This window comes from Pocillopora verrucosa, chromosome 10 (genome assembly GCF_036669915.1).
Source record: "Pocillopora verrucosa isolate sample1 chromosome 10, ASM3666991v2, whole genome shotgun sequence".
NCBI lineage: Eukaryota > Metazoa > Cnidaria > Anthozoa > Scleractinia > Pocilloporidae > Pocillopora > Pocillopora verrucosa.
In genome coordinates this window covers 19,200,177-19,226,598 of record NC_089321.1, presented here as the reverse complement: position 1 = coordinate 19,226,598, position 26,422 = coordinate 19,200,177, and the positions used below count along the sequence as shown (strand labels likewise).

General features: G+C 37.4%; 2 protein-coding genes, 1 non-coding gene and 1 pseudogene across 3 annotated transcripts; 3 read left to right on the top strand and 1 right to left on the bottom strand.

Annotated features, from left to right (window-relative positions):
- Positions 1–1,679: 1,679 nt before the first annotated feature.
- Positions 1,680–11,637, top strand: LOC131787094 (uncharacterized). The gene is made up of 7 exons (XM_059104174.2): positions 1,680–2,241; positions 4,943–5,204; positions 5,501–5,787; positions 6,234–6,416; positions 6,807–6,976; positions 9,639–9,851; positions 10,401–11,637. The coding sequence occupies exons 1-7, from the start codon at positions 1,918–1,920 to the stop codon at positions 10,648–10,650; spliced, it is 1,689 nt and encodes a 562-aa protein (XP_058960157.1). The 5' UTR covers positions 1,680–1,917; the 3' UTR covers positions 10,651–11,637.
- Positions 11,638–15,570: 3,933 nt separating this feature from the next.
- On the top strand, positions 15,571–18,436 carry LOC131787105 (F-box/LRR-repeat protein 20-like; annotated as a pseudogene).
- A 20-nt stretch (positions 18,437–18,456) lies between these two features.
- Positions 18,457–18,528, bottom strand: Trnaq-uug (transfer RNA glutamine (anticodon UUG)). Its single transcript has one exon. It is a non-coding gene; the product is annotated as a tRNA-Gln (tRNA).
- A 45-nt stretch (positions 18,529–18,573) lies between these two features.
- Positions 18,574–26,394, top strand: LOC131787090 (alanyl-tRNA editing protein Aarsd1). Its single transcript, XM_059104170.2, has 13 exons — positions 18,574–18,876; positions 19,605–19,622; positions 20,244–20,385; positions 20,827–20,884; positions 21,031–21,190; positions 22,088–22,148; positions 22,618–22,673; positions 23,427–23,557; positions 23,781–23,847; positions 24,060–24,151; positions 25,028–25,082; positions 25,283–25,377; positions 25,866–26,394. The coding sequence occupies exons 1-13, from the start codon at positions 18,664–18,666 to the stop codon at positions 26,002–26,004; spliced, it is 1,287 nt and encodes a 428-aa protein (XP_058960153.2). The 5' UTR covers positions 18,574–18,663; the 3' UTR covers positions 26,005–26,394.
- The last annotated feature ends 28 nt before the right edge of the window (positions 26,395–26,422 follow it).

Genomic DNA, 26,422 nt, shown 5'->3' with positions numbered 1-26,422 from the left:
ACCTTTGGAGATGCAAATTCTCGGCCACTTTATCTGCTAAAATTGCACAGCAGTTAGCGTTGTTTTGAACAGGTATCGGCTGTAAGCAATTTTTGTATTTTCGTTTATCAGCCGTGCGACAAGTTGGAAACGTCATTTGCATGTTTGGCTTAGCCACCCTGAAAGAGGGTTTGTGTTTGAAGGTCCAAGCCTCCCATTTCAATGATAATCAAGCCTTTGTTCCCTGCCAAGCCCACGACAGAATACCATATTTAATTTTGCAAATTATTTCCCCTATGTTTCTCTTTTCAATGGCGGCTATGTACCCGTTTTCGTGACAAAAGCTCAAGCGAAAGGCTGTAGGCGCAGCTGCTACCGTGATGGAAAGGGAAACCACGTGAGGGGTTCATTGGCTGTGCTTCGACAGTGGTATATTTCGGCGGTTTTGGTGGCGAACAGGCCGGTTTAGCTAATTGATGCAATCTGTCATTGGCCGGTCAGCTAACTCGAGGCAAATTTCCACGAACACTGTTCCAATATAACGAGTGACAACGTCGAGGGAAGTAATTAAAATTTCACTTTTCATTTATTAGCTGAACAAAGACTAAAACCACAATGGAAGGCCCGTCAGCTGCCTGATTGGTTCAGGTGTTTTTGAGCGAATCATGAAAGACGAATTCAATTTTCTGTTTGCTAAGAAAATTTTTTCCTTGCTAAAGCTGAATGTTCGCGCTGATCACGATCCGACTCGCCTTAGCGCGCGCGTATTGTCAAGCTTTTAGCTGAATGAGCAACATTTCAAGTGCGGTTAGAACTTTTGTCAAGAATATTGGAAGAATTTTTCAATTCAAAAGAGCCTTGAGGCGAAAGGTGGTGATATTGTAATTTACATTCGCTTTCTGTAGTTGACTCAATATATGGTCAAGCTTTCCTTTTCTTGGTGGTGTTCTCTTGTTTTGTGGGCTGACTCACTCATGACAGTTTGCGATGTTTCCTATAATAAAGATTTGCGTGGAGTCGGATATATGTAGTTTGACGTCATCGATAGTTTTTGCCAGGAGTCCGTGTCCTTGTTCTTTAGCCCTGTGCTTTTTTGCTCCTCTGATTTATAGGACATTTAGTCGTCAAAATATCGAAAAGAGAAAAGCAAGGTTAAATGCACGTTGCTTTTCATCCAGTTGAGTAACTAACCAAATAAACAGAAATTTGGCCCATGAGGCACATGACTAGTTAGTGAGGCTCAGGGTATGAACTTGGTTGCGTCGCAACCAGTAACAGCATTGCATCGATGTAACCGAGGCACCAAAGCTACCCGTTTCAGTCGACAGAAAAAAAAGCAAATAATAATTGATCTCCTTCTGTAAGCTATTCTTGCGTCGAACTATGACCAGTGATTGACTGTTTCGAAACGAAGGAAATTAAATAAATTATAAAGGGATTATGTTTCGGGGCGAATGTCACAGATATGTGGTCCTGGCTAGTAATCTTCTCAAGTCGAGTTCTTTCTCGATTCGACAAGCAGATTGTGACGCGAATCAGCACGCCTCAAAGGTCAATGGTTCTTCACGCTGTAGTGCCCTGTTCCGCTTGCTGTAGTCTGTTGTTCCGCTAGCTTTTGCGTTCTATTTTCTCTTTCGAAGAGATAGCTGTGATAATTATGTTTTATTACGAACACCAGCCCAACTACCAAGAATTCTAAACACGCGCCGGCCACGCTGATTGGCTCGGAAGATGTCATGTCCTATGTGAGCATGCGTAATTCGACGGGAAATGCACGTGTCAAAAGAATATATAAAAACAACAAAGCTTCCTTCTTAGTCTTAGAGATATTGTGTCACTAGCAGGGAGGTATCCTTTATGTTTTTCTATTTATCTAGAGCTTTTATGTCGGCCGCAGTCATTTGGGTCCCTTCGTAAGTGTGGTCCGTTGAGAATAGAATGCCATCAAGCATGTTGGACTCAAATCTTTGTCCACCAAAGGCGAAAAAATTCGCCCATAGTTGCCGAAACGCCAGCTCAGGGAGGCTTACATACTGCGTACCGCCTCAACATAAATTATCAACCAACACAAGGATTTTTCAACCCGAGGAAATGGAGTCTAGGATTATTTTACCGCCATCGTTGTTGACTCATTTAAGCGAAGAAGTTCTTGTGCTTATTTTGGAGTATTTGGACTTTAGGAGTCTTGTAATGTTGGGCAAAACTTGCCGACTTTTTCATCGACTCTGCCTCTCAGATCTCATATGGCGTCATCGATGTAGGGTAAGTTAGTGGTATTTTGAGTTTCTTTGTTAGTTTCGAAGAAGCGAGTCATTGTTTTAATACTTACATCGTTTGGTTACGATTTTCTCTGTAGTTCTGCTTATTTCCTTTACTCTTCCGATCGCCACCCCTAGCTCGTGAAGTTTTAGAAATTCTCGTTCCACGAGTTGCTCTCTTCGCCCGGTTATCTTACTAATGATGTTTGTTAGCCCGCTAAATTTTTAGGACTCTTTGACAGAGTTTCAGTGTAAAATACAGCGGGAAAGAATGAAATAAGGGTGCTGGGTTTGCTCTCCTTACTCTCCTTTGTTTTGTCCGCCTCGGAGGAGGCAGCGAAATGTTTTACATTTCCATTTCCGATCCATATACCATGCGGTAGTTTTACCCGTTCGGGCAGAGTATCTGACAGAAATTTGCTCTTTCTTCTCTCGGAGTGTTTTGAACTTATCGACGTAGTTATTGCTATATACAGAATAATCCTGTTTTTGTCAATCTGTCGCTAGGTTAATGATGGTTTCGTAGAATTCGTGCGTTATAAACATTCGAGTAACGAAGAGGGCAAGTGCCTTCACGAAGATCTAATATATTATTCAAGATATGAAAGCTGCCAAGAAATTCGAGCTTTATTTCTTTTGGATATTTTTCTTTTAAGACTAAGGGATGAAAGTACGATAGAATCTGTTGATTAGGGCGCGAGGAAGACTCGTGGAACGGCTAAAACAGCCGAGCCTATTCACCGCCTGCTGTATCCGGGTTGGGAGGAAAGAGGGTGTTTCGCGTTTCTATTCGTCGGCGTGCCTCGTTTCATGTAATGATGGTGGGTTATTGAAATGGTAATGAAGAGATCGATTTCAGTGAATACAAGTGGTTGGTGTTCAATAGACGACTTGTGTTGAATTCTGCGAGAGAAGAGTTTTGTTCTTGTGATAGTTTATAGCGCGTTTGGCATATTTTACGGACGTGACAATGTGCCCCCATTTCCCCTTTCAACTCTATATGCCTTCGCTACCGAGACATGGGCTTGGTGATTTTCACCATCCTCCGTAAACACGGTGTTGATTTTGTTTGGTACAAGAGCTTATCCAAGTGCTGAAATATGCACAGCTTTTTTTCAACAGAAGACATGAATAAATAAATTGAGGCTTTTTGAAAGGAAATTTTCGCGATATTATCGCGACCGGAATCAATTGTTTTGTGTTTCTTTGGCCAGGTCTATAGCAGCTGCACCGTGTTTAGCCATCGAAATAGAACCTATGTTTTCTCTCTTCAAATTCCCTGCTTGTTGTTAATTACACATAATTTTTTTGTCCTCAAAAGGAAGGAGGCAATTTTCATGTTTATCTTAAAGGCAATCTCTCTTCGTAAGCTGTCTTTTAAGAGCAATGAAAAGAAAGGGTCCTCGTGGAACCGTTTTCTACCTTTAAGGGTTTTTCCCAACCTCCACTTTCGCACGGAAAGCTCTCTGCGCTAAATTTTCTGCGGCTGTTCAAGATATAGAATTTCCAGGTTTAAAAATTGATTTAAAAATCACAAATACAAAGAACTTTAATAATAAAACTTCTCATGATGAAACTTGCCAATTTTTGTAAGAATAATCTTGGGAAAGCAAAGTTAACTTTGAACTGAGTAGCACAACAAAATTTTGCTACAATGAAAGTAGTTTTACCTCACTGCTCATCACAGTAAAATATAATACTAGCTGAATTATAAAAAATTTCATACTCTCATATTTATTATGGAAACATAAACATGGCAAGTAAAGAACTCTTCATGGATGTTTAGGATTTTGTGAAAGGAGAATTTGAAATATTATCAAAAGTCAAATTTGCATTATAGTGCAAAGAGAGTTGTTGAATTTATGAGGAAAAATGTGAATTATGAATTAAAGAAACTTACCAGCAGTATCAGGATCTGGGGCATAACTACACTGATATTTCAAATAGTTTTGGGTTTTCATGTTCTTTGTTCTAAATAAACTACAGTTGTTTTTCTCATAAAAGATCTGCTCTTCTTTGATATTGCAGACTTTTCCTTGCGCTGTCAATCAAAATAATTGAGAGTCAAATTTATGAAACAAATGAAACTTGTAAAACTTGAAAGATATTGTTTTCACCAGGGAACTGAGCTTAGATGTGGTATTACATATGCTTAAGGGTGTAAATCTGTGTATATCACAATAGGCATGGATTGTTTCAATCAAGCTGTTTTGCTGTTGTTGCTCTTTGGAATTCTAATGGTACATTGGTAACTGTGCAATTTTCTTATCTTATGTTAGTTGAAGTGCAGTCAGTCTAGTTGATTTGTTCATGTTTGGGCAAATGTTGTTTATATTTAAGGAATAAATTTTGCGCTAACTTCAATGGTAGACAACTCATATTGGTGGAGCCTTCATTGCAATCTTTTCAATTATTTGTTAATTGTACCTGGAGGATGTGGTCAACCATTTATGGTAGATTTTGTCTAGAACCATGGAAGAACCCTTAAATATATTTAATTTTGATAAAGTTTAAATAACCCCTTTATCTTCTATAAAGTAAATCACATCTGTCAAGTGGTGGTTTTGTCACACCTAAGAATCTTCTATTGGTAGGTTGTTCTTATTACATGCACTTGGAAGACATAAATATGTCATAAGTACCAAAGTAGAATTTATTTGTCTCGAACATTCATGTCATTCAAAATTTGGTATTTTCTTTTACAGGTGGATTTTGGTCTCAGAACAAGATGGCCAGAGTACACTTTCATTTACCTCTACGAAATGTTCTACAAAGCTGAAGTACTTAAAAATGATCATAATTTTTTCAGACCAGTAAGTCAACTTAAAACATCTGTTATTGTTTGGTATCTGTTGAATCCTGTTCCTCCTTCACAAAGCGTGAGCCATTTAACTGCAAGCCAGGCCAAGTCAATATGGGGATTAACAGATGAGGAACTTGAATCAAATTACCATGACACAGACAGAGGTAAATTTTGCTTACTTCCTAGACTTCTACTTATAATAAAGCTTGTGTTAAAAAAGTGGACTCTCTTGATAACATCCTAGGATGTTTAAGTATGTGTTGACTGGTATCCACAGCTTAAATACTCCTTTAATCATGCAATGCAAAACATGTTTTCTGGTTTTTTGCAGACAAGCACACATGCTATAATTTGTTTTTATAGAGTGTTTTTGCTCAGTGATAGCCGTTAACCAAATCAGTTTTGTTATTAGCATGTTCATTTGTTAATTTTAGTATATTTCTGTTATTTTCTTTTGCAGAAAGAGCAATGCAAGAAGATTTTCCTTCTAATTACTATGAATGGACTAGCTTATACAAACTTTTTGTTCGTAAACATGATGGAATCAGACAAATGCAGACTTATGTTCTTAAGCGATGTCTGAGAAATCGGCAAGCCCTTGAGGAACACTTTCAACTTTCTTTGCATTCTTCACGACAACAGAAATGGTATCAATTTTTAGAGGACAGGGATGCTGGAAATAGAAAGGCACTTAAAGCCTTAACAGAGCACATGCCAAGGGTAACTCACAGCTACATGTTACATCAGGTATTACCATTAGAAGGGGTGATACAGAGAAAATCAGTGCTGTTGGAAAAGTTGGCATAGGCATAATATTTGAAATCTTCACTTTTAGTGGTAGTGGAGTCCTCTTTTGTTACATTAGGGAATCATAGCCTTCAATTTTTTTACAATTGATGGTGTATACAAATCTTAGATTTGAACTTTTACTTTTGCCTGCACTATTATTATAAATTCAGCAACAATACAAATGTACTTGTTACATTTTCTTTCATTTTATTGATTGATTTCTACATGTATTTGATTGTTGGACAAACAAACTCAATACCAAAGGGTGAGTGAGCAAAAAGAGTCACTTGCTCAGACGGTGTATCTACTTGCCCTGAAAAAACTGGATATTGTTTCTTGTGCCTTGAATGGTGGCACTTGCTGGTATTGCTTATGCTGCATCTGTCTTTTTTTGTGTACTTCAGATCACAGCAATGTATATAGATGGACACCTCAAAGGTGGTTTTCAGACTGTAGAGGCATATGCTGGATTCTGTGGCTACTTCAAGAACTGGCTGGATACCAAAAGCATCAAGCTAAGCGTGCCGCGCCAAGGGGAATTGGTGGCTGAAGATTACAGAGCTTGTCTGGAGTATGTCAACAGTGAGGTAACTGATGTTTTGAACATACAAATCTTGTGTCAGTATTTTACAGATCAGATTGCTCATTTGAAGGATTTTTACTTTAGGTGGAGATTTTGTTTTGTTCTGGATGTGAAAGGAAAAAAGTGCCATAATGTATTCCTCGGGGAAGTGGTCTCTCTGATAAATGCAATTATCAATAAAAACAAGTTCTATCTATATTCTCTCATTGTCCAAACCAAGCAACATTTGTGCTAAACTGAGATATTATAATTCACAATTTAGACAAGTTCTGGTCAATTAATTTTCTTCGAGGTTTTTAACTTGCATTTTTCAATCTGTGCATGCATGTATGTGCATTAGCAAAGTTGGTGCATACAAAAGAGGATGTTTACTGAATTCACCTATATTTCACAGCTTGCAAAACATGCAGAAGAAATAGAGTTGACTGTGAATGATTTTATGAGTAAAGCCAAGCCATATGTGGAGAGACTTCATGAAGTATGGATGTGGCAAAACCAGAATGACACAGGTTACAGGAAGGAACACAGACCCTCCTCTGTGGTGAGGCGCCACAAGTGTTACAGGTAAGGTGCAAACTAACACACAAAACATAACTTGTAGTAAGGGGGGTATGTTTCTATAAAAACTGTGGTACTGCATCAAGGGGGGTACCATAAGATAATCTGGTTTTATCAAATGAGTAGAAAATGGAAATTGGCCACTGTAAATAGACGGTGTTAGCTGTTTGCTAAAACAAATTACTCCTAATGGCATAGTTTCTTAATTTAAGTCAGTGTGGCTTTCTTGGGTATTTGTTTACCACAAGCAAAGTCAGTTGGCACAAACGGCAAAGTTTTGTGGCAGGTCCTTTTCTTGCATTCTTATTTAAGTGGCACTATTATTTTTTACCAATTTAAATTGGACTGTAGAGGTTAGCCCAATTAAGGAATTTCATTAAATGTTTCTTTGCTTTGATGAGAAGTTCTGCTATGTTGTGGTCATTTTCTACTGCTGTTATGCTTCAGTGAAATAGAATTCTCCCACAGCAGTTTCTTATTAGTTGGTTTTTCATGGATTTCTGTAGCTTCTTAAGCAATGGATCAAATAAAGTAGGGACTACCAAAAACAAGTGAAGTGCTCTCATTTGACATTTTAGAGATCTATTGCAAACACTATGAAGCATATTTGATGTTTTGTGAAAATCAGACCACTAGTATATGAATACAGCTGGCTGTCCATGTACATCACTTTCACTGATAGACAGTAGTAGAAAGTCCCCTTTGTTACCCAGATAACAGCTCTAGGTCCTACAGCGACCTTAATCAATAATGATATTGTGTTCATAAGTAACAGTGATAATCTTTGCAATTCCAAACACCTCCCATCGGTTACAAATTGAAAATATTTGTCTGGCCTGTTTCATACCAATATTGTAGTCTCTTTAATTCTTTGTGGTCAAAAGAACATGGATAGGATCGTTGTGGAAATTTCATATGACATGAGTTCACTTGTTTTTAGTGAGTCTATTTTCCTCTTTGAGCTTCTGTTACTGTGTAATTGTTTTAGTTTTGTGAAATACATCAAAACATTGCCCTCGGCTAAGAGCGGTATTGGTCGTTGAAGGATGCCGTGCTCACAGCTTACTTCAAGTAATCGTTAGTTATTTGCCATTATCAAAAATAATTTGATGGTATTGTTGGTACAGCTGAAGAGAAATCTTGAGATTTTTTAAAGAGATTAGGTAGTTCATTCTGCCCGGTAACGACATCCCTCATGGATTATGAATTGAACAATTATGATCCAGACACCAAATACATTCGCGTAGTTTGTCTGTCCACTTATATTGCAAAACCTCGAGGCGGCCGATGAAAGCTTCGTCCGTTCACTAGGGGCTACATGCCTTTGGTGATTTTTACCGCAATCTGTAATTAACACTACAAACATTGTTGGTGTTTCTAAAATAGTTCTGATGAGGAGAGTATTGAGATTGTGTCGTTTTTGTTTTAATTAATGAGCCACTTGAAATATAGTGAAGGTGTTCTTTTATGTTTATTCACAAGGCACGTAAGTACTTCATCTCAATAGCTTTTCGCTTATAGCGCTGCTCTTTGTTTCGTGGCGGTGGGTCAGTTCATTAGGTAGAGTTGGACAACAGAGCCCAGCTGTTTACCTCTTCACACGTGAAGAGACCGCATAGCTTGATGAAAATGTTACTGGAGTACTTGTTGTCGTTTTTTAGAAGCAACCATGTCAGCATGTTAATTGTAGCTTTTTATGTTACTAATTCCATTCAATGACAGAGTATCGTTACGTTATACAAGCAGTGGTCTTTGCGGAAGTTATTTGGTTTCAACAAACACACATATTGCACGAGCAGTTCATAAGTTCGTCACTTGAACGTATTTGCTTTCAGTCGTGTGCTAAACAACAAGTATCACCAAACCCAACCGAACGTCGTCTCGAGTGCCTATCACTTGAGTATTTTGATGATCCCTGATATTTTAACTTCTGACCACAATCGAGCGATAATTAGTGATATTAGACCTGCATGACAAAGCCACAAGACCAACATCGCAAGCGGACGTTCATACCTTGCATTCAAATTATGGAATTAATACCCAAGGTTCGCTCCCGGCGTCAAATGTGAATGTGAAAGGATTTATTGACCTGAATGGTGTGGTGAACAAGCGCCGCATTCCCCGCAGATTAAATATACTCACCCGCATAATCGTTATTTAATTTTGCCATTCAAGTAGAACGTCTTTTTTCAATTCCGATTCTTTAATATCAAAAGGTTAAAAATGCATTAAGCTCTTATCTAGATAGTTCGATATTACTAAGAGCGGGATTTGAAGTGTTTTCCTGATCACGTCCTCGTAGTGCTCACCATCGTGTTTCAAATTCTTGCGAATTAAAACGTGTTACTTGTATTTGAAGTGTCTGTGTATCATCTACTATAGTTTTTTATTTTCCTATAACAAATAGGAAAGATTGGTGGCGGATGGAAAATTACCTGTTGTCTTCTTTATTACAGAAATCAGACTAGTGTGTCTCTTATTTAACTCAATTAAAATATTTTGCTTCGTTTATTGTTAGAGAGCAAGAGAAGTTTTAACAATCCCTTGTAAATTTGGTGCAATGCTTATCAGACTTGCTTTTTTTTAAAATTTTTCAACTCCGCCTCAATTATTTCCTTTCAAACATTTCGATGTTTACAAAATGTTCACACCTATTCTTTTCCCTAAGGGAATTTCTGGAGAAAGGAAATATGGAGGATTTCAACCGTCTCAAGATGTACTTTGAAAGAAAAGAGATCGTTGTAGCGTGGTTTAAGGACAACAGCTGGTTACACACTCTTCTCGGAGATTTTGTCATGAGACCTTTGAGGCCGGCGTGTTTATCATCAGACCTATCGTCTTCACACTTCTCGTCCGATTGCGTGTCTGGGCTGGTTCAGAGGTAACAAATTCTTAACAGTTGTTCTAGTTTTTGGAATGGGCGATCAATTAAGAATTCTTGATCGTGCGAATCTTGAGTGAACGATACGAAAATGCTCTGGAGTCCGGTCGTTAACCCCAAACCTTCCGCTGATAACATGCGCACATTCTTTTGGTTACTTAGGCCGTTTTAGGAATTTGTACCACGGCTGATTCGTTCTTTATGAAAACATTCGGAATGCGTGGGATATTGGTCACAAGTACCAAAACTTCAAAAGTATTGATGGGTGATCTGTGGCACAGGTGACACAGGTGACTAGTTCACCTATGCCGGTTCACAATCATTGATTGGCGCTAACTAAGCAAATAAGTTCTACCCTTTTCAGTAGATCTGTGCCTACAATGCCACTTTACTTGTGGTTTCCCTCTCAGACTGCCGCCCCACACCGCTAGGCTGGGTTACCTTGTGCTTCTTACCGCCTGGCACTGTTACAACTTGGCCTTTTTAGCTTATCCTCTTTGTGCAATTTTCGTTCTTGTTCCTAATGGCTTATACGTTTGCTTCTCTCAGGTTTTTGGAGACTGGTTACCGTTCAGACTTCAACAAAATCCGAATGAAATTGTCCGAAATGGCTACACTTCAACTTCAGAATCTTGTGCGAAAATCTCGTCAGCTGCGAGACTCAATTCAGCAAGACGTCATGAAGGACGATTGTGTTTATGTAAGCGACTACGAAGAAAGAAACCTGATGAACTTTTTTGGTAGAGATCCGTTTTCAGAATATGGCCGACGGAGAATAGAAGTAGTCACCTTAGATTAACTATATAAAGTTTCATTGAGTACCTTGATTCAGTGTCAGTGAGCTAGAATCTATTCGCGCTTTATTTCAAGGTGACCTTTGTGTGGTGTTCCTATGCTTCTGTGCAATTCCCTTATGCGGTTTGATTTTTTGATTCGATTACCCAATTCCTTGTTACCCTTTCATTGCAGAAAAAAACTATATATATGTATAGATATAGACATATTCGAATTGTGCTCTTGCAAAGTTTGTACGTGGAATCGAGACTCTTTGATTAACTTTAGTTCTTATTATTAGTCAAATTCTTCGACCAGAATTCTGCATAAATTCAAAACGTTTGTTTTTTCCTGTTTCATAATCAATTGTGTATTTAGGTCCAAGATTGATGAAGGTTTCTTTCTGTAGATTTAAGTGAATTATTTATTATTTCAAGTCGAACTTATTTTGTACAGTATTGTTAGCCTCGAAATGAAAAAAACTAGAAAAAGAAATATTTCAAAGCAAAGCATCTAGTAGCCATATTGCGACTATACTGTTGTATTATAGGACGTCAAAATTAACTTGAGGGGAGGGGGGGGAGTCGTGATTGCATGTCCAATGTGGATGGCCCTCAATGACTCACTTACACTAGGCTCTATTGCAAAGTTACGCTTTGTATACTACTTGTGTCGTTAATTTTGTACGAAATATTTTTACACGGAGTTGATATTTTCGGAAGACTTGTATTATAGAATATTTAAGCTTATCGTAATTTGTTGAGAACTTCCGTTCAGTTTTTGAGAGAAAATACTAAAGAAACGTAATTTTTTTTTGCCGACCAAGCGGTCATGATAATGTTGAAAAAGCGTACGAGTTATTTATTATCCAAAGGAATACTATTTAGTAAATTATCTGATTCACTATATGTCATGAAGCTTTAGATCGTGGTATATATATACTACACAATGCCAAATCTCTTTCAAATGAGCAGAGCAGAATGCTTGATTAAAGAACATTGCCAAAGTTTAATTGGAGTGTTGCGTTTATTACTTAATGAAGTGCAGATACTCATCAACCTTTAAAATTCTTTATGCGACAAACCAGCTCACGCTGAAATAAGAATCAACTCATTTACTCTGAAACACTCAACGTGGAAATGTGGTAAAACTGTGTCGAAAGATGGCCAGTTCACGAGGAGTGTTTTAAAACAGACTTACTTGCGCACCCTTCTCTTCCCCTCTCGCACCAGGTGAAATTTGCGTAAAAACATTGAAATCTATCATGCCATCAATTTTTAATCTTTGTAACTCCCCGCTACATGAGAAAGATGTACAACTATATCAACACTCGAAATTGTGAGTTAATTCGCCAACGATTTCTGTCTTCCTTTTGTGTCTCTCTAACTGACTTTACTTTTCTCAGTACCAATAATTAACATGCATATTTTGAACCACTTTCACCAATACGAACGTGAACAGAAAAGCCTCTGATCTCGTTTGCTGGTTACCGAATTTTTCAAAAGATCCAAAAAATAACACGAGAAAAAGTTCTCTCTTCAATGCCGATAAGTATTGCTGAACCTTTTAAATCCTTATTAAGAGTGACCAGCGTCTTCGTTCTTCTCATAGTGACACCACTTAATAATTTACTAAGATCATGACTAGAGGAAATGATCGCCAACCCTAAAAGCTATTGGCGGTTTGAAAAATTCTTCAGTATGGAGAATATTCCTGCTAATGTTAGTGGATAAAGGGTTGTAGCTTTTCAGCAAAAGTTTAATCTTAGCCTGTTTGTGTCGGTGTAAGGGTCTTTTCCCAGTTTATTAAATACTGATCTTTATTTCCGAGTATGCAACGGATTATTTGGTTGCAACTGGTTATCAGTGTACGTATTTACAACAAACTAAAGTGATTACAAATTAGAATCAAGCAAACCAACGGTAAATTCTCCGAGCGGAAAATAAGCATCGCCAATGATACCAAACCAAATTTAGAATTTTTAACACCAATGTCAAAGCAGTCCTCCTCTATGGCTCAGAAACGTGGAGAACAACTAAGCAAACGTCCCAGAAATTGCAGACCTTCGTCAATAAGTGCCTTAGGCGAATCTTAAAAATCAGTTGGACTGACAGGGTAACGAACGAGATGCTGTGGGAATTAGCAGGCGAGGAACCAATCATAACTCAGATCTCAAAGAGAAAGTGGAGATGGATAGGTCACATCCTAAGGAAACCGGCTAACAACATCACCCGGCAGGCACTACGTTGGAACCCCCAGGGCAAGAGAAAGAGGGGTCGTCCCAGGAACTCCTGGAGAAGAGGTGTAGAGTCCCAAATGAGAAACTGGGGCCACACTTGGGCCACTTTAGGAAGATTTGCCCAGGACAGAACCCGATGGAGGACGGAAGTGGTTAATGGCCTATGCTCCAACCGGAGCTAAGGGAATATATATATATATAATGATAGTATCAGTAGCAAAGCGTGCATAGTGATAAGTAACATTTTGACTTTTTGACAACTTGGCCAGTACGTTATTCATCCTGAACCATTACATGGTACCTAGAAATAAGACTGATCTAACGAGTAGATCAAAGGTCAAAGCGCATTATTATGGCCAAAAAAGCGCTTCACCTCAACCTCCATGAACATAAATTGCCCGGCGGCGATGGAATCATCGTTAATTATTGTTTAACGTGAACCTCATTTCAGTTAGAGTAACAGGTTTACAGGAGGTGGAAAAGGTCAACGAAGTTTTGATGTGATATCACTTAAGTTTCTGATTCAGGCTCGTAGACTATCAACCTGTCACTCATGCACCACGTATTCACCAACATAGATTCTGATTTCAAAATGATATTGTTAGTGTTCGCGCCATCAGCGAAGATTTTATCTATGATAATCAGCAATTATGACCGGATCACCCCAAGTAAGCGACTCAGGAAGATCATTTACAAAAATTAAACGTAGTTTAGGCTTAAAACTGAACTATGGGGTCCTTCAAAAAAAAAGAAAAAAAGGTTATGGGCTCGAATCTGTTTCCTTGTAATTGACCAGACCTAACTGTTTGCCGGTGAATATCGTCAGCAAGCTCACTGATTGGTCGCTAGGTTACCTCATGTAGCAACAACCTTTAGGTTGTAATAAAGTATGTGTTTATCGTTCATCGTGGTGTACTATGGATGAACTTTATTCGTATGTCTCACGATGAAGTCAATTTTGATGTTAATCGCGACGTTTCGACTGTGATACTTCTGGTCTTCATCGAGTGATGAGATCGATTGTTTACGTGTCGCTATTTTTAGCACGTTGGTTCGCTGCTATTGGTGCATTTCGATGTTCATGATTATTCCGATCGTTAGATGATGTTCCCTCATAGGTCCTCATTGATTGACTGTTGTGTTGTTTGATCGTGGGTATCGAAGCTTCGGGAATTTCGATTCCACTACCCCTATTGATATTGTTGAGATGTTGGCAGTATTGCAGTCGAAACGTCGCGATCAAAATCCAAAGTGACTCCATCTTGAGACATGCGAATAAAGTTCATCTCCAACCTTTAGGTTTACTGGAGAGATGTTATGGTTCACAGCGCCAAATGCTTTTCACAGGAAATGGTCCAAACTGCACCTTTTTATGTGACTTGAAGTGAAGTACACTGAAAGAAGTCCACTAAATAATTTTTAAGCCTCACTTCTTCTGACTAACGGGCCTTGGGACTCTATGAAATTGTTTTACGAGTTACTGACAACAACCTCCTTGGTCTTTCCTGAGATATGGAGGAATGTTAGTCTATACTTATTTGTAGCAATAGGAAAACCATTCTTGAACATCGCTTAATCAGTTATGGTCTATATATGACAGTATCACCAACCATTAAAGACATGAAACTCAGGACCAGTGGCCTCGTCAGTCGATGGTTTTAGACTAGATAATTTCTTTACCTGATGATTCTAACGACACAAGTGTAAGGAGGGGGTGGGTGGGTGTCAAGCTGTCTGATAAGCTGAATAGTCCATGAAGTAGTCGGTCTGCTTTAGTCAAGGGTTTTTACCTCCTCATCATTGTCAGAGATTGGACAAATCTTTAACATCTTGGGATTCTGTGAGACTTGGCCTAAAAATTTCAGAAAAAAGGGAAAATAAACATAAGACTATCTCTTACAACTGGGAAACTACGACCCACATTTCGCCCCTTGGAACAGGGAAGGCGTAATCACAGGCTGACCACACTTTGTGATCGTGGTTAATTATTGTTGACGTGAGGCGAAAAAAATCTACGAAGGTTATGAATAAAGCTATGAAAATAGCATATCTAAATAAAATCTTGGTATGAATATCTCTATGAAGTTAAATGGAATGTTAGTCGACTCACTTGTCGTCTTTTTTCGCCTTCATGGGCCGTTTGAAGCGTCTTTTTATGAAATTACTTTTGGCCGGGGGCCGTTAAGAGAAGAAGGGGACAAAAGTTCCAGGCCTTTTCCACAGGCAAACCACACTCAAAAATACACTCGAAAATACCACAAATGAGTCGACTAACATTTCATTTAACTTAATGAGATATTCATGCCAAGATTTAATATAGATACACAATTTTCAGAGCTTTTTTCATAGCCCTCGTACATTTTGTTCGTCTCATGTCAACAATAATTAACCACGAACACATAGTGTGGTTGGGCTGTGGTGGGACCCAGTGTCCTCACCGTTTCTGTGAAGAGCCTGACTCTAACGTTTGCAAAACGAATTTCGTCATTTCAGTGTTGTTTTGTTTGCAGTACAGCAAGGACGACAATTTCGGAGATGTGAGCTAAGAGTGGAACAGAAAATATAACAACACAAGTGGTTCTTTTCCACATGGCCTCTGAAGTTTTCAAGTCAAATGCATCCTCAAATAAAAGCAGCTTATTTCTTTAGGAGACAATTAAAAATACCATCGAGCCTGTCAGGATTATATTATTTTTCTTTAATGTCATGTAAGTAATGGATGCAAAGGAAAGAAGCTTATCAGGGCTAGATCCACCTCAGATTTTCCCTACTGAGATTACCTTCAAGATTCTTGGACTGTTAGATGTGGTAACCCTCTGTCATTGTAGAAAACTTTCTCGAAAATGGAAGGATCAAGTGAATGAGTACCTTAGAAGCGTACTTCGCCTGGATTTTGTACCTTATGAATCAATTCTGACCGAACATGGATTGAAGCATTTGCTCATGTATACTAGCAATCTCCGAGTTCTTCATCTTGATTCGTGCTGGCCGTGTGTGACAGAAGAGAACTTGTTTTTGATTGCCAAGAATTGTAAGAAGCTGTCTGTTCTTACAACAAGCAAGTGTAAAGGAGTCACTGATGCTGGACTCGAAGCATTAGCAAGGCACTGTAAGGAACTAACAGAGCTGGATCTCAGTAGCTGTTTTACGGTAGATGAGTGACTTAATACTAATTGTGTTAGTAAGCTGTTTGCCAGTTGTCTTCAGCTGTTGAATTATATGTTACAACACATAACAATAATACACTTAACTTTCCTGTTTTAATACTCAAGAAGCAATTTTAACATGTTTCATCCCAAACAAAGAACTGCAATATCATCATAGGTCCCCTTTTGCTTGTCATTCCTATAATTATCAATATTGGAATGTCACCTGGTCACCAAGCCTTTAGTTAACTATCATTTGGATTCAGCATAATTTAACCCACTCACTCCCAGTAGTAATTCTTCATTAGTAATTCTCCTTCCTGTGTTCCTTAAAATTCTCATGATGTTTGGAAATTTGGTATTGGATCAACTAATTATCCCTTTCTTCATTATCATCACTTGTCTACTGATTTTGTGGGGAGAAATTCTGTCTTGGTCACTCATGGGAGTTAAAGGGTTAGTTTTAGCAGTAAAATTAGCAACTGTAAGAAATTCTATTATAGTTATGGGGAGGCATCTTCAGGGCAATGTTTTGTGGCTAAAGGAAATCTCTAGTTTCTTCATACTGTAATTTTTTAGATCTCAGATGCTGGTGTCATCGCTTTGAGTGAAAGATGTTCTGCTCTTCGAGAACTTCATGTCAGCAGCTGTTATGGTGTGACTGATAAGAGTATTGGTGTTGTAGCCAAGCAGTCTTGTGGCTTAACAGAGTTAGATGTAAGTTGGTGCTTCTATGTCACTGATCAGAGCATTAAAGAATTTCTGTCACCAAGTTGCAAGCTGGAGCTTCTGAGAATTAAGGGTTGCACTGTAAGTACCTATTTGTCTTGTAGAATCAAGTTCAATAAATTTATACTGATAAATTTTAGTCTTCACACCAAAAATTGTAGGATTGAGGTATGATGCATAAGCCATTCATTTAAACACTTCATGGTACAGACCTGGTTCTACAAATGCAATATCTATGACACTAGAATCCTGGACATGATAACAGGGCTCAGTGGCCTGGCCATCAAGTTTGATCATCAAGATGGTTTTGGTAATGCTGAAGAAATTAGTATTGTCTGTTGCAAATAATAGTGCTTACCAATAATATCCTTTTTCTTATGTCAAGTAGAAAGGTTAATGAGGATATTAACAGGTGTTGGTCACATCTGTGGTGTAGAGGTAAACAGTTTGGGGGTGAACATTTCTAATCATCATCAAACCTTAAAACACTAAGAGGCATTTACAGGGCATCAACTGGATTCCTCCATTTCATTCAGTCTATTGAAAGCTGTGACATTTCTTGCAGCTGAGGATTTTAAGTCCTAAGTTCTGTCTCCTCAGTCTTCATTTAGTAGGATTTAGAACGGCTTCTTTTCCTTTTACCCGGTAAACAGATTGTTTTGTTGATAATATGAATCTTAATTTAATTCTTTTACTTTGGGAAATTATGGATGGGTTATGTTTACAAGATGCAGGGGTTAGGAACCAGAAATAGCATCATTTAGTTTGATGAACCTTATCTTACAGGTTTCAGAAGGAATGATCTCCAAGCTTATGGCCAAAGGGATTGTTGTTAACAACTTTTTTTAGTCTTGATTCAACATTTTTAATTTTATTTTACCTATTTAAAGTTATTCTCATTTTATCCCTTTTATGTGAACATCTGAGCTCTTAAACAAACTTTAGGGTTCTCTGACCAATAATCATTCAAGTTCCAAAGTATATTACTTAGATAAATATAACATCCAGGAACAAAAATGCTATCTTAGTTCGTTCTTCTGTCTGAGTAAAGGTTTTAACTCAATTTTTACAGAATTTTTCCCACTTTTTGTTGCAACAGTGGTACCATCAAAAGTTTTTTGACAAATGGCAACTAAAGAAATCTTTTGAAATTTAACAGTAGTGAATCGATACAAAGCAACGAAACATGTACATTGAACTAATTTTGGTCTAAGCAGGTAGAGGCCTCCCCGGGCCTGAATGTGTTTGAAATAAAATTAAATAAAGTGTTGATTAACTACTCTGTGGTTTCCTTGGAATTGTGGACAGGTTAAAGTGTCCGCTCTTACTATTGTCTTTTAACAACTGTTGGTTTTATAGTTAGTGTTAGATGTCAGAGGAGGAAAACTCTTGGAATTGTCAACAAACACACAGATGAGAAACCTGTTGTCAGACATCCAAACGTTTCTAATAGGATATATCTTATTCTTAAATCCTGAATATTTCCCCTTGCTGGTATTGGAGCTTTCACCTCGAAGATTCTCATTTCTGAAATTTTACGCCCTCTGGAAAACAGAATTTGCTGGGGGATGAATTTTTTAATCTCATATACGGTCTAGTTAAGAGTGGAATAGGCAATACATTGCTTTTGCGACTCGAAAAATTTGCCTGTTCGACCTTTCACATGATATAATAAGGAAAATAAAGTTAAAAAAAGAGGAAGGGAACAGAAAAAGGAAGGTCCCACCGAGATTTGAACTCGGATCGCTGGATTCAAAGTCCAGAGTGCTAACCATTACACCATGGGACCCGCAGTTGAAAAGAAGTGGGAAGTTTATGTATAGAATTTTTTTAAGCTAAATTTTTGGAGCTTATACCGCTGATAGATAACTGGCTCGTCAAGCTCGTTGACTTACTTCCGTCCTTCTTTCGTTCAATCGAGCGTATGCGACGTTCTTTACGATTTAGCCGTAAGGTATTTGAAAACATTTGGTCGACACGTCGAATAACTAGCATGATTTTTGCATGTCAACAAGATTCTTTCCTCAGAGAGCTGAGGACACAGGTGTTGTCCTGTAAATCAAGCAAACTTGCCGACAAGGCTGCGTACGAAGTTGTTCTGGAAGACACTGTCTTGTTTCCCGAAGGAGGGGGTCAGGTAGGCAGGGATTATTTCGCGATTTGGTTAGATTTATGCACAGTTTCTTACTTCATTATGCGTATGAAGTTCTTGGAGAGAGAAAACAATGGCGAAAGAAATAGATATGTACCGGAAATCTTTCCAAATAAGTACATGAATGTAAGTATGAAATAAGGATATACATGTAAGATCTCTGGTTTGATGTGTGATGCAAAGATTGGTTTTTCGTAGTGTCAGATGATGGAAATAATGACTGTTATGATCTTCCCAGTCTCTTTATGACTCCCACATCACACCTGTTCTTACAAATTACTAAACAGCATCCATACACTTAGTTGTTGGGTAATTACCTGATGTTCTGCCACACAGTTATCTGAGATGACTTAAAGGTCATTTTGTTCTGTTGGGGGAGGGGGGAGAGGGGGTTGAGTTGACACACATTCACTAATCTTTCTTGAAAGTTGACTTTGAATATCCCCTGCCCAAAGTAGGATTAGAGTGGGCAAGTCCAGGGCCCATCTTGAGTACTCTGGCAGGCAATCAGAACATCAAGATACAGGATTTGCTTCATTGTTCCCATAGGTGCTGCTAGCTTTATACTAAAACCAAATGTTTGTAGCTGGTGAGATTCAGTCTATTAGGACGGTTACATACATGTATATTTGAGTTTCTATATAACACAATGATACTTCTTTTCTTCCTCATGCTGAATGGTCCATTTGTGATTAATCTGCTGACATGAACAGCCTGATGATAGAGGAACAGTATGTATTAGCTTTGAATAACTCCTCTCCACTACTGCTATGGAACTAAGAATTATTTTTTTCATTGATTGACCTTGATTGTTACTACTGCAATTTTAAATCATTGTAGATAACTTTAAAATATAGGGGATTAGATCACAGTCAGCACACAACTGTTTGTGTTTGTAAGTTTTTGGTCAAAAGAGCTACCTACATGGAGTTGATTTTTTTTGCCAAATGTATGGTCCCATTCTTGGCCAGCAACTGGTAAAATTCAGTGATATCTTGAGGAATTAGTACCTCTGAATGGGATCAAGATAAAGCCATTGATTGTCAACAACTTTTAACACCATCTAGGGCTGTCTTCTTTGTAAGATGCCTGATTAGTGAAGGGAAGTGTGCTTCACCTACAATACACTCAGATAGGGAGAATGAATTGTGAGAAATAACAATAGGCTACATGGCACAATGCAAAACTATTATAGTATGCATGGGACCTCTTCCATCGAAACCAAGGTTGCAGTCATCTTTTTTCTCAGTTTTATTCACAAAAAACTTAAGTTTAAATGTATTCACTGAATACAATATATTTTCTTATATGCTTCTCATTAAGGAAGGAGATATATGTTGTCTCCCCAACAGATTAATGGCATTGAAGTCATGAGAGTGGTTAGACAAGGGGGACGTGCTATCCATTACATTCCTGAGGCAGTTCCTGAAGCAACTGAAGTTAATCTTGTCATTGATTGGTCAAGAAGATTTGACCACATGCAACAACACTCAGGTGCTTTTAGGACTATTATAGGACAGTTTTGTTTGTGTAATCTTTTGCTCGTTAGCTGTTTACTGGTATTGTGGATAATTTTTAAACATAATCAATTTCTATCCTAGATTGCAAACTTATCTATGGCATGTAGCCTGAGGAATGTTTATATCTAGGGTTGAAAAATGAGTTTGAATGATCCAGGAAAATGTTTTACATGTTTATTTTGAATATGGGTCAACCAATCAGGAAACAACACAGCATAAATTTTCAATACTTATTACTGTCATCATTTTGTGTCTAACACTTAAGCTTCACACTCGACATATTCTTGATGTAATTGATTTTGAGTGGCAAGACAAACTTCTTTCTCAAAATATTTCCTAAGTGATGGTAATGATAGCAAATAAAATGCTTAAACACTGTCATGTTTAACTTCACCTGCATCATTTCAAACTTCAGGACAGCACTTAGTGTCTGCCATCATTGAAAACAAGTTTGGTTATGAAACAACTTCATGGTAAGCAAGTTATTGTTATACAGAATTACATGTTCAGTTAGATTCTTTACACAACAATCAATTGATAAGATCATCACAAGGTGGAATGCAGACCCAGAGAAACAAAGAATTGTTAATACAGATATTTTAATTTTTTTTGTTGTTAGGGAGTTAGGAAAATTACGTTCACACATAGAACTAAACTGCAAAAAGCTCACTGCAGAAGAAATGGAATGGATAGAGACAACAGCCAATGAAATCATAAGGAGAAATACACCAGTCAATGTTCATATTTATCCTGATGCAACTTCTGCTAAACAAGAAAATGTAAGTTTGCAAATTTTATGAAAGACTGTCCTCTTTGGACCCTGAGCATCTAAGCAGCAAGTATGTCATCTACAATAAATAGCTTTAATTAACAATCTGCTCTTTCTAATGGGGCATGTACTAAAATCTGAAACAGCAAAATGAAACGACAGAAACAAAACAAGTGAAACAAGAGAAACCATCGAAGCAACTAAAACAAAACGACGGAAACTCCCAAAAAAATAAACCAAAAACAGTCAATAATAATAAAATTAACACTCATGGCTGTCAGGGGTGACAGCCATCATATTCCTCTAGATTAGATTATGGTCTACTCCTGATCTATCTTCATATGGCTGGTGTTCTCTCCTGGAAACTACACACTATTGTCAAATTAAAGTTTCAACTGCTCGTGGGGTGGAAAATAAATAATCAGTTTTGTAAGAGAGCCTTGAAAGCAAGAGAATGTCTGAAGTAAAATCCACATTTTCCACAGCATTTCATCTATATTATTGTAGTGGTTTTATTTTGGTCATTATAATTGTTTTAATTTTGGTTATTATGGTTGTTTTGGTTGTTTCAGATGTTTGGTTTTACTGTTTGGGGTTTTAGTACATTCCTCTGAAGGCTGGTTTATAAAAAAAAAAACAAGTACATGCATAAGCCTATATTCATGCATTAAGACAAAGGCCAGAGGGTCTTCTAATCATCAATTCATCCATTTTTGCCAATGCCAAAGCAATCAGAGAAAGAAAAAAAAAACAAAAAAAAAACCAAAGCAGCCTCTTCTTCTTATGCTATCATGTGTTAGGTGAATGTCTCCCCAAAAGGTGTGGTACACATGTAAATGCAATTGTTTGACTATGGATGCTGTGTTTTCAATACACTGTTAACGTGATAGTTCTTTTTCTCCCCAAGGCAAGCACAAGAGGTCTTCCTGACGACCATGAAGGTCCTGTCAGAGTGATTGAAATACCCGGTCAGTGATGTGCAAGGGAAACAAAAGTTTCCCTGGGAGGGGACACAAGCCTTCTATTAGATGTCCCTTGCCATATGTTTTAACCCTTTGCCATTTAAGAGTGACTAGCATTTGATTCCTTCTTGCAATGTCACCCTTGAATCACACTTTAAGGTCTCAAGAGTAAAAGAAATGATCATCAACAAATTCTCCTTGTCAGAACCTAAGGAAATGCACAGAGAAAAGTATGGAGGATATGCATACTGATGTTAGAAGAAAAGGGTGAAAAGAGTTAATCAAAATACTATATCTCCTTTGTAAGGAGAGGTAATATACAATGTGCAAGTCATGAAACTGCGTTGATTTCCAGTTATATATTGATGATTTTTACTTAAATTCCTTAAAATAGTTTCTGTTGTTGTACAGTTGTCATTTAACACAAATGGCAAATTTTAAGACTTGTTATTAAATTTCATCATTTAATCACCAGGTATAGACAGAAACATGTGTTGTGGAACTCATGTTACCAATCTTAGTCAAGTTCAGGTAAATGGATGCCCTAGTTATTTTGTTGTATGTAAGGCTGTAAAGACCTCTTTGTGTTCCTCAACAAGGAGGGAAACAAAAAAGAGCTGGGAACAAGATTGTGAAGATTCGTTTGTCACAAAATGTTGGCATTTTAGTTTTGGAAGCCTATTCCTTTGTCTATTTAGTGAGTGTTACAGACTTGTACAGCGTGACATCAGGTCATGGGAAACTTGATGTTTGTAATCATGTGACTTTATCGTTTTTGTTTGTTCATTTTGAAATAAATCTCTCTCTGTGTGGTTTATATTAATCAATGTGGGAACCTTAAGATCCTTTGATTCTTTCAATAACCAGCATTTGACACCCTATAAGGCGTTACCTTGAAGTTCTCTTATAGTGAGGTTCTTTGATGTGGGAAAAAATGCTGCCATGTGAAATTTCATACCTGTCTCATATCAGCCATTTCAAAACAGTGACAAGTAGATTCTAAATGAAGAGTGATGTCATTTAGCAAAGTGATGATGCCATACACTCAACCAAATTTCAACTAAATGAAGCAAACAATATTCCCAAAATTTTAGGTTCAGGATATGATGGCATCACCCTTCTGAATATTTTTAGCAATTATTCAAACTTTTAAAAAATATCTCCTGGACTTAACCATTCATTGTGCACACACATAGATGTCTTTTCATTTTGGTCGAAGTCAAGAAGATGTGTTAAATAATGAAGAATGCATTTGCTTTTTTGTTTGTTTATTTTATTTGGCAGGTTATTAAGTTGTACCCTGAGACAGAGTCAATGCGAGGAGGTACCAGACTATTCTTTTTGGCAGGAAACAGAGTTTTAAAGTATCTGGGAAAGGCTCTAGATAATGAAAGAGCATTGACAAAAATGTTGAGGTAAAACACAAACAGATTCTTGTCAGTTCTCAATCAGTTGTTTTTCAGTTTAACCTTTGTTAAGCTCACATGGCCACATTTAAGGTGCAGCAGTGAGCTGGACCATAGGTTTTAAGTGGCTTGGTTAAAATTCATGTTGATTAATTGAATGCACTTGTTGATGCCTAGAAAAGTAGATAGTCATTAAAAGCAAATCATGAAGTGTTTGTATAATTTTGTGTAGTGTTGGACCTGATGATCACTCCACAGCTGTGGATCGGATTCAAACATCACTTAAGGCTGTAAATAAGGTAGTGTCTTTGATATGCTTTCAGAGGTATTTGTTTAATACCACCAGGGTAACTGTACTTCTTATCTCTCTGCTGATAGCTACCAAGTTTTTACTCCTGCAATTGCAGCACATCGTTTCTGAAATAAAGTAACTGCTTTGTGCAGGTTTACTTGTTGCTTTTTTGTCAATGTTGCTGGTATTCACCCACTTTGTCCACTCATTGATATACAGGTTACAAAGTCACAGCTAAAAGAGATTGCACAGTTGGAAGCTTACCAGCTTAAAGCAACAAGTGAAACAAAAACATACCTCTTTATACACAGGTGGTTATAAATGTTTAAATGAACTGAGTAGTATGCAGCCATACTGTAACTGGCCCATCATTTTTTATTTTACCAGTATTCCCATGGCTACACAATGAATTAAAAGTTATAGACTGCACTCTTTATTTGTTCACTGGCATTATTGTGTGCTTGCGATGCTGGGAGATTTCTCAAAGTTTTTGAGGGATTTTGTTTCTGCTCATGATTTCTTGTGTTACCTCAGTATCCTATGTTGGCTATGATGTTATTAAACAGACAAAAAGTGCTGTCTATTGTGTTATCAAGGAAAATAACTACAATATTGATATCAGCACTATATAAGCTATATAAGTAACATGGCTCTTCAGTCCAGCATTGTAGACACAGTTACCCTTCCTCTCACAGTGCATCTCTCCACCCTTGTGTTTCCAATTCCACATAAATTGGCAGGGAAACCAGACAAATTTGGTGCTTGGGCTAGTGTGTGTTGGACTAGCAAGCAATCAAAATCCTCATTTTTTCATGCTAAAGAAATAGGGTTAAGTTTGTATTTTCTGAGCTTGTTGTGTGCAAGACTCTGATGCAAGACTCTGATGCAAGTGTGGTTTTGGTTTTTCATAATAGTCAAGGACACTATTTTTCTTATGCAGTTATTTTAACACAAGATTAGCAAAGTGATTATTGATATGAATGAATTCAGGATGCAGGAAGAAGTGTAAGTGTGCATGAATTAAAAATGAAAAGAACATTGACAACAACAAAAAAAATCTTGACAACCATAAGGATTTACCTAAGTAATGTAGGAGTATCTAATATAGCCCTGAATTAGAAAGAGCAGCTGTGTTGTCTAACCTCTGTATCAGGTCCCCTGTGAATTTAAATTCACTTTTATTGCAGAGAAAATGGAGACATGGACTACATGAACGCATTGGTGAATGAACTATCAGACCAGGTAAATGAAGTGTAACAGTCTTAAAATTGTTTCTGTTGAAAAGAGCCTAGCTGTTAGCATGATTCTCAGACATTCTAAGATCCTTTGCAAAAGTGACCCTGGCCAAGCTTAGATTTGGAATTGTTTAATGCTTGGGTATTGCTAAGCGAATTTTCTTTGGTAAATTCATGCCAACAAATATAGTTTGTCTCTGTTTGTAGCCTCTTCCAGTGCTGGTGACAGTTGGCCCTGATAAAGGGCCAGGACAGTTCCTTTTGTATGGCAATGAAAAACAAGTGGCCCAAATAGGACCAAAGTAAGTTTCATTCATTTATTGTTAAGTCTGACTTTGTGTTGAAGTACAACTATTGTTTTTTAGACACCTTATCAATGTAAAATATGTCCACACCTTACTAAACTTTGGGATCACTGTGTTTAAATCTGCACAGATCTTTGGTACTCTAAGCATGGTCAATTAATTCATGGTGAAGTTAATCCACCATTACTTGGAATTGTAATTTTAGATTTAATTCTCAATGTAAAAATTTGTGGCATGTTTTCCATTCCCTAATCTTCTACTATGGAATTTGACTAATGTTAAACATCTTGAATAATGTTAAACCCCAGAATACCATATGTATTCCCTGGTGGATATGGGATGAAAACCAGTCTGACCAATTACATTCATTGTGTCTCGTGGACTTAACACCAGATAATTCCATTTGATATTGCATAAAACACAAGATTCCTTGTCAAGTAGTTTGGGAGGATGTTTTGATAAATAAAGTGTGGTCTCATTTTCAGAATTGCTACTCTTCTGGAAGGAAAAGGTGGTGGGAAAAAAGGAAGATTCCAAGGAAAGGCAAATACATTAAAAACAAGAAATGCTGTGGAAGATCTGTTAAAGGAATTTTTCAAGTTATCAGTAAATGGTAGTGAATAATACGGCAACTTGTATCAAAATGTTAAATTTTAAATTTAGAGGAGTACTCCTTATGCAGAAATCCCAATTAACCATGTCTTTCTTTGAATGCTGTTGTCTTAAAGTAGAATTATTGTAAACCAAAACAATTTAATCAACGGCTTACGTGTTTTACTTCATTTCTTAATCTTAAGAATATGTTTAAAAACTTACCTGTCTGGTTCGCGATATCTTATTGTAACTATTAGTAAACAATTAAAAAAATATTTTAAGTGACCAGTCACTTTGAACAGATTTTTGCCAAAGGAAAGAACACATGCCGTTTTTCAGTAGCTATTCCTTAGAGCTTTGTGCGGCTTCCGCCACAAAATAAAGCAAACCTGGTGTCATCATGCACCATATAATGTCTTACTGATGTGTCTTGGTTGTTAATTGAATT

What these genes read in the sequence shown, in the direction of transcription:
- LOC131787090 (XM_059104170.2), top strand. Translation starts at nt 18,664, where the DNA reads ATGCGACGTTCTTTACGATTTAGCCGTAAGGTATTTGAAAACATTTGG. An exon ending in GGTTATGAAACAACTTCATG is followed by an intron (nt 20,885 to 21,030) that starts GTAAGCAAGTTA and finishes TTTTGTTGTTAG; the next exon opens with GGAGTTAGGAAAATTACGTT. An exon ending in CAGAGTGATTGAAATACCCG is followed by an intron (nt 22,149 to 22,617) that starts GTCAGTGATGTG and finishes TTTAATCACCAG; the next exon opens with GTATAGACAGAAACATGTGT.
- LOC131787094 (XM_059104174.2), top strand. Translation starts at nt 1,918, where the DNA reads ATGCCATCAAGCATGTTGGACTCAAATCTTTGTCCACCAAAGGCGAAA. An exon ending in ACAGCTACATGTTACATCAG is followed by an intron (nt 5,788 to 6,233) that starts GTATTACCATTA and finishes TGTGTACTTCAG; the next exon opens with ATCACAGCAATGTATATAGA. An exon ending in AGGCGCCACAAGTGTTACAG is followed by an intron (nt 6,977 to 9,638) that starts GTAAGGTGCAAA and finishes CTTTTCCCTAAG; the next exon opens with GGAATTTCTGGAGAAAGGAA.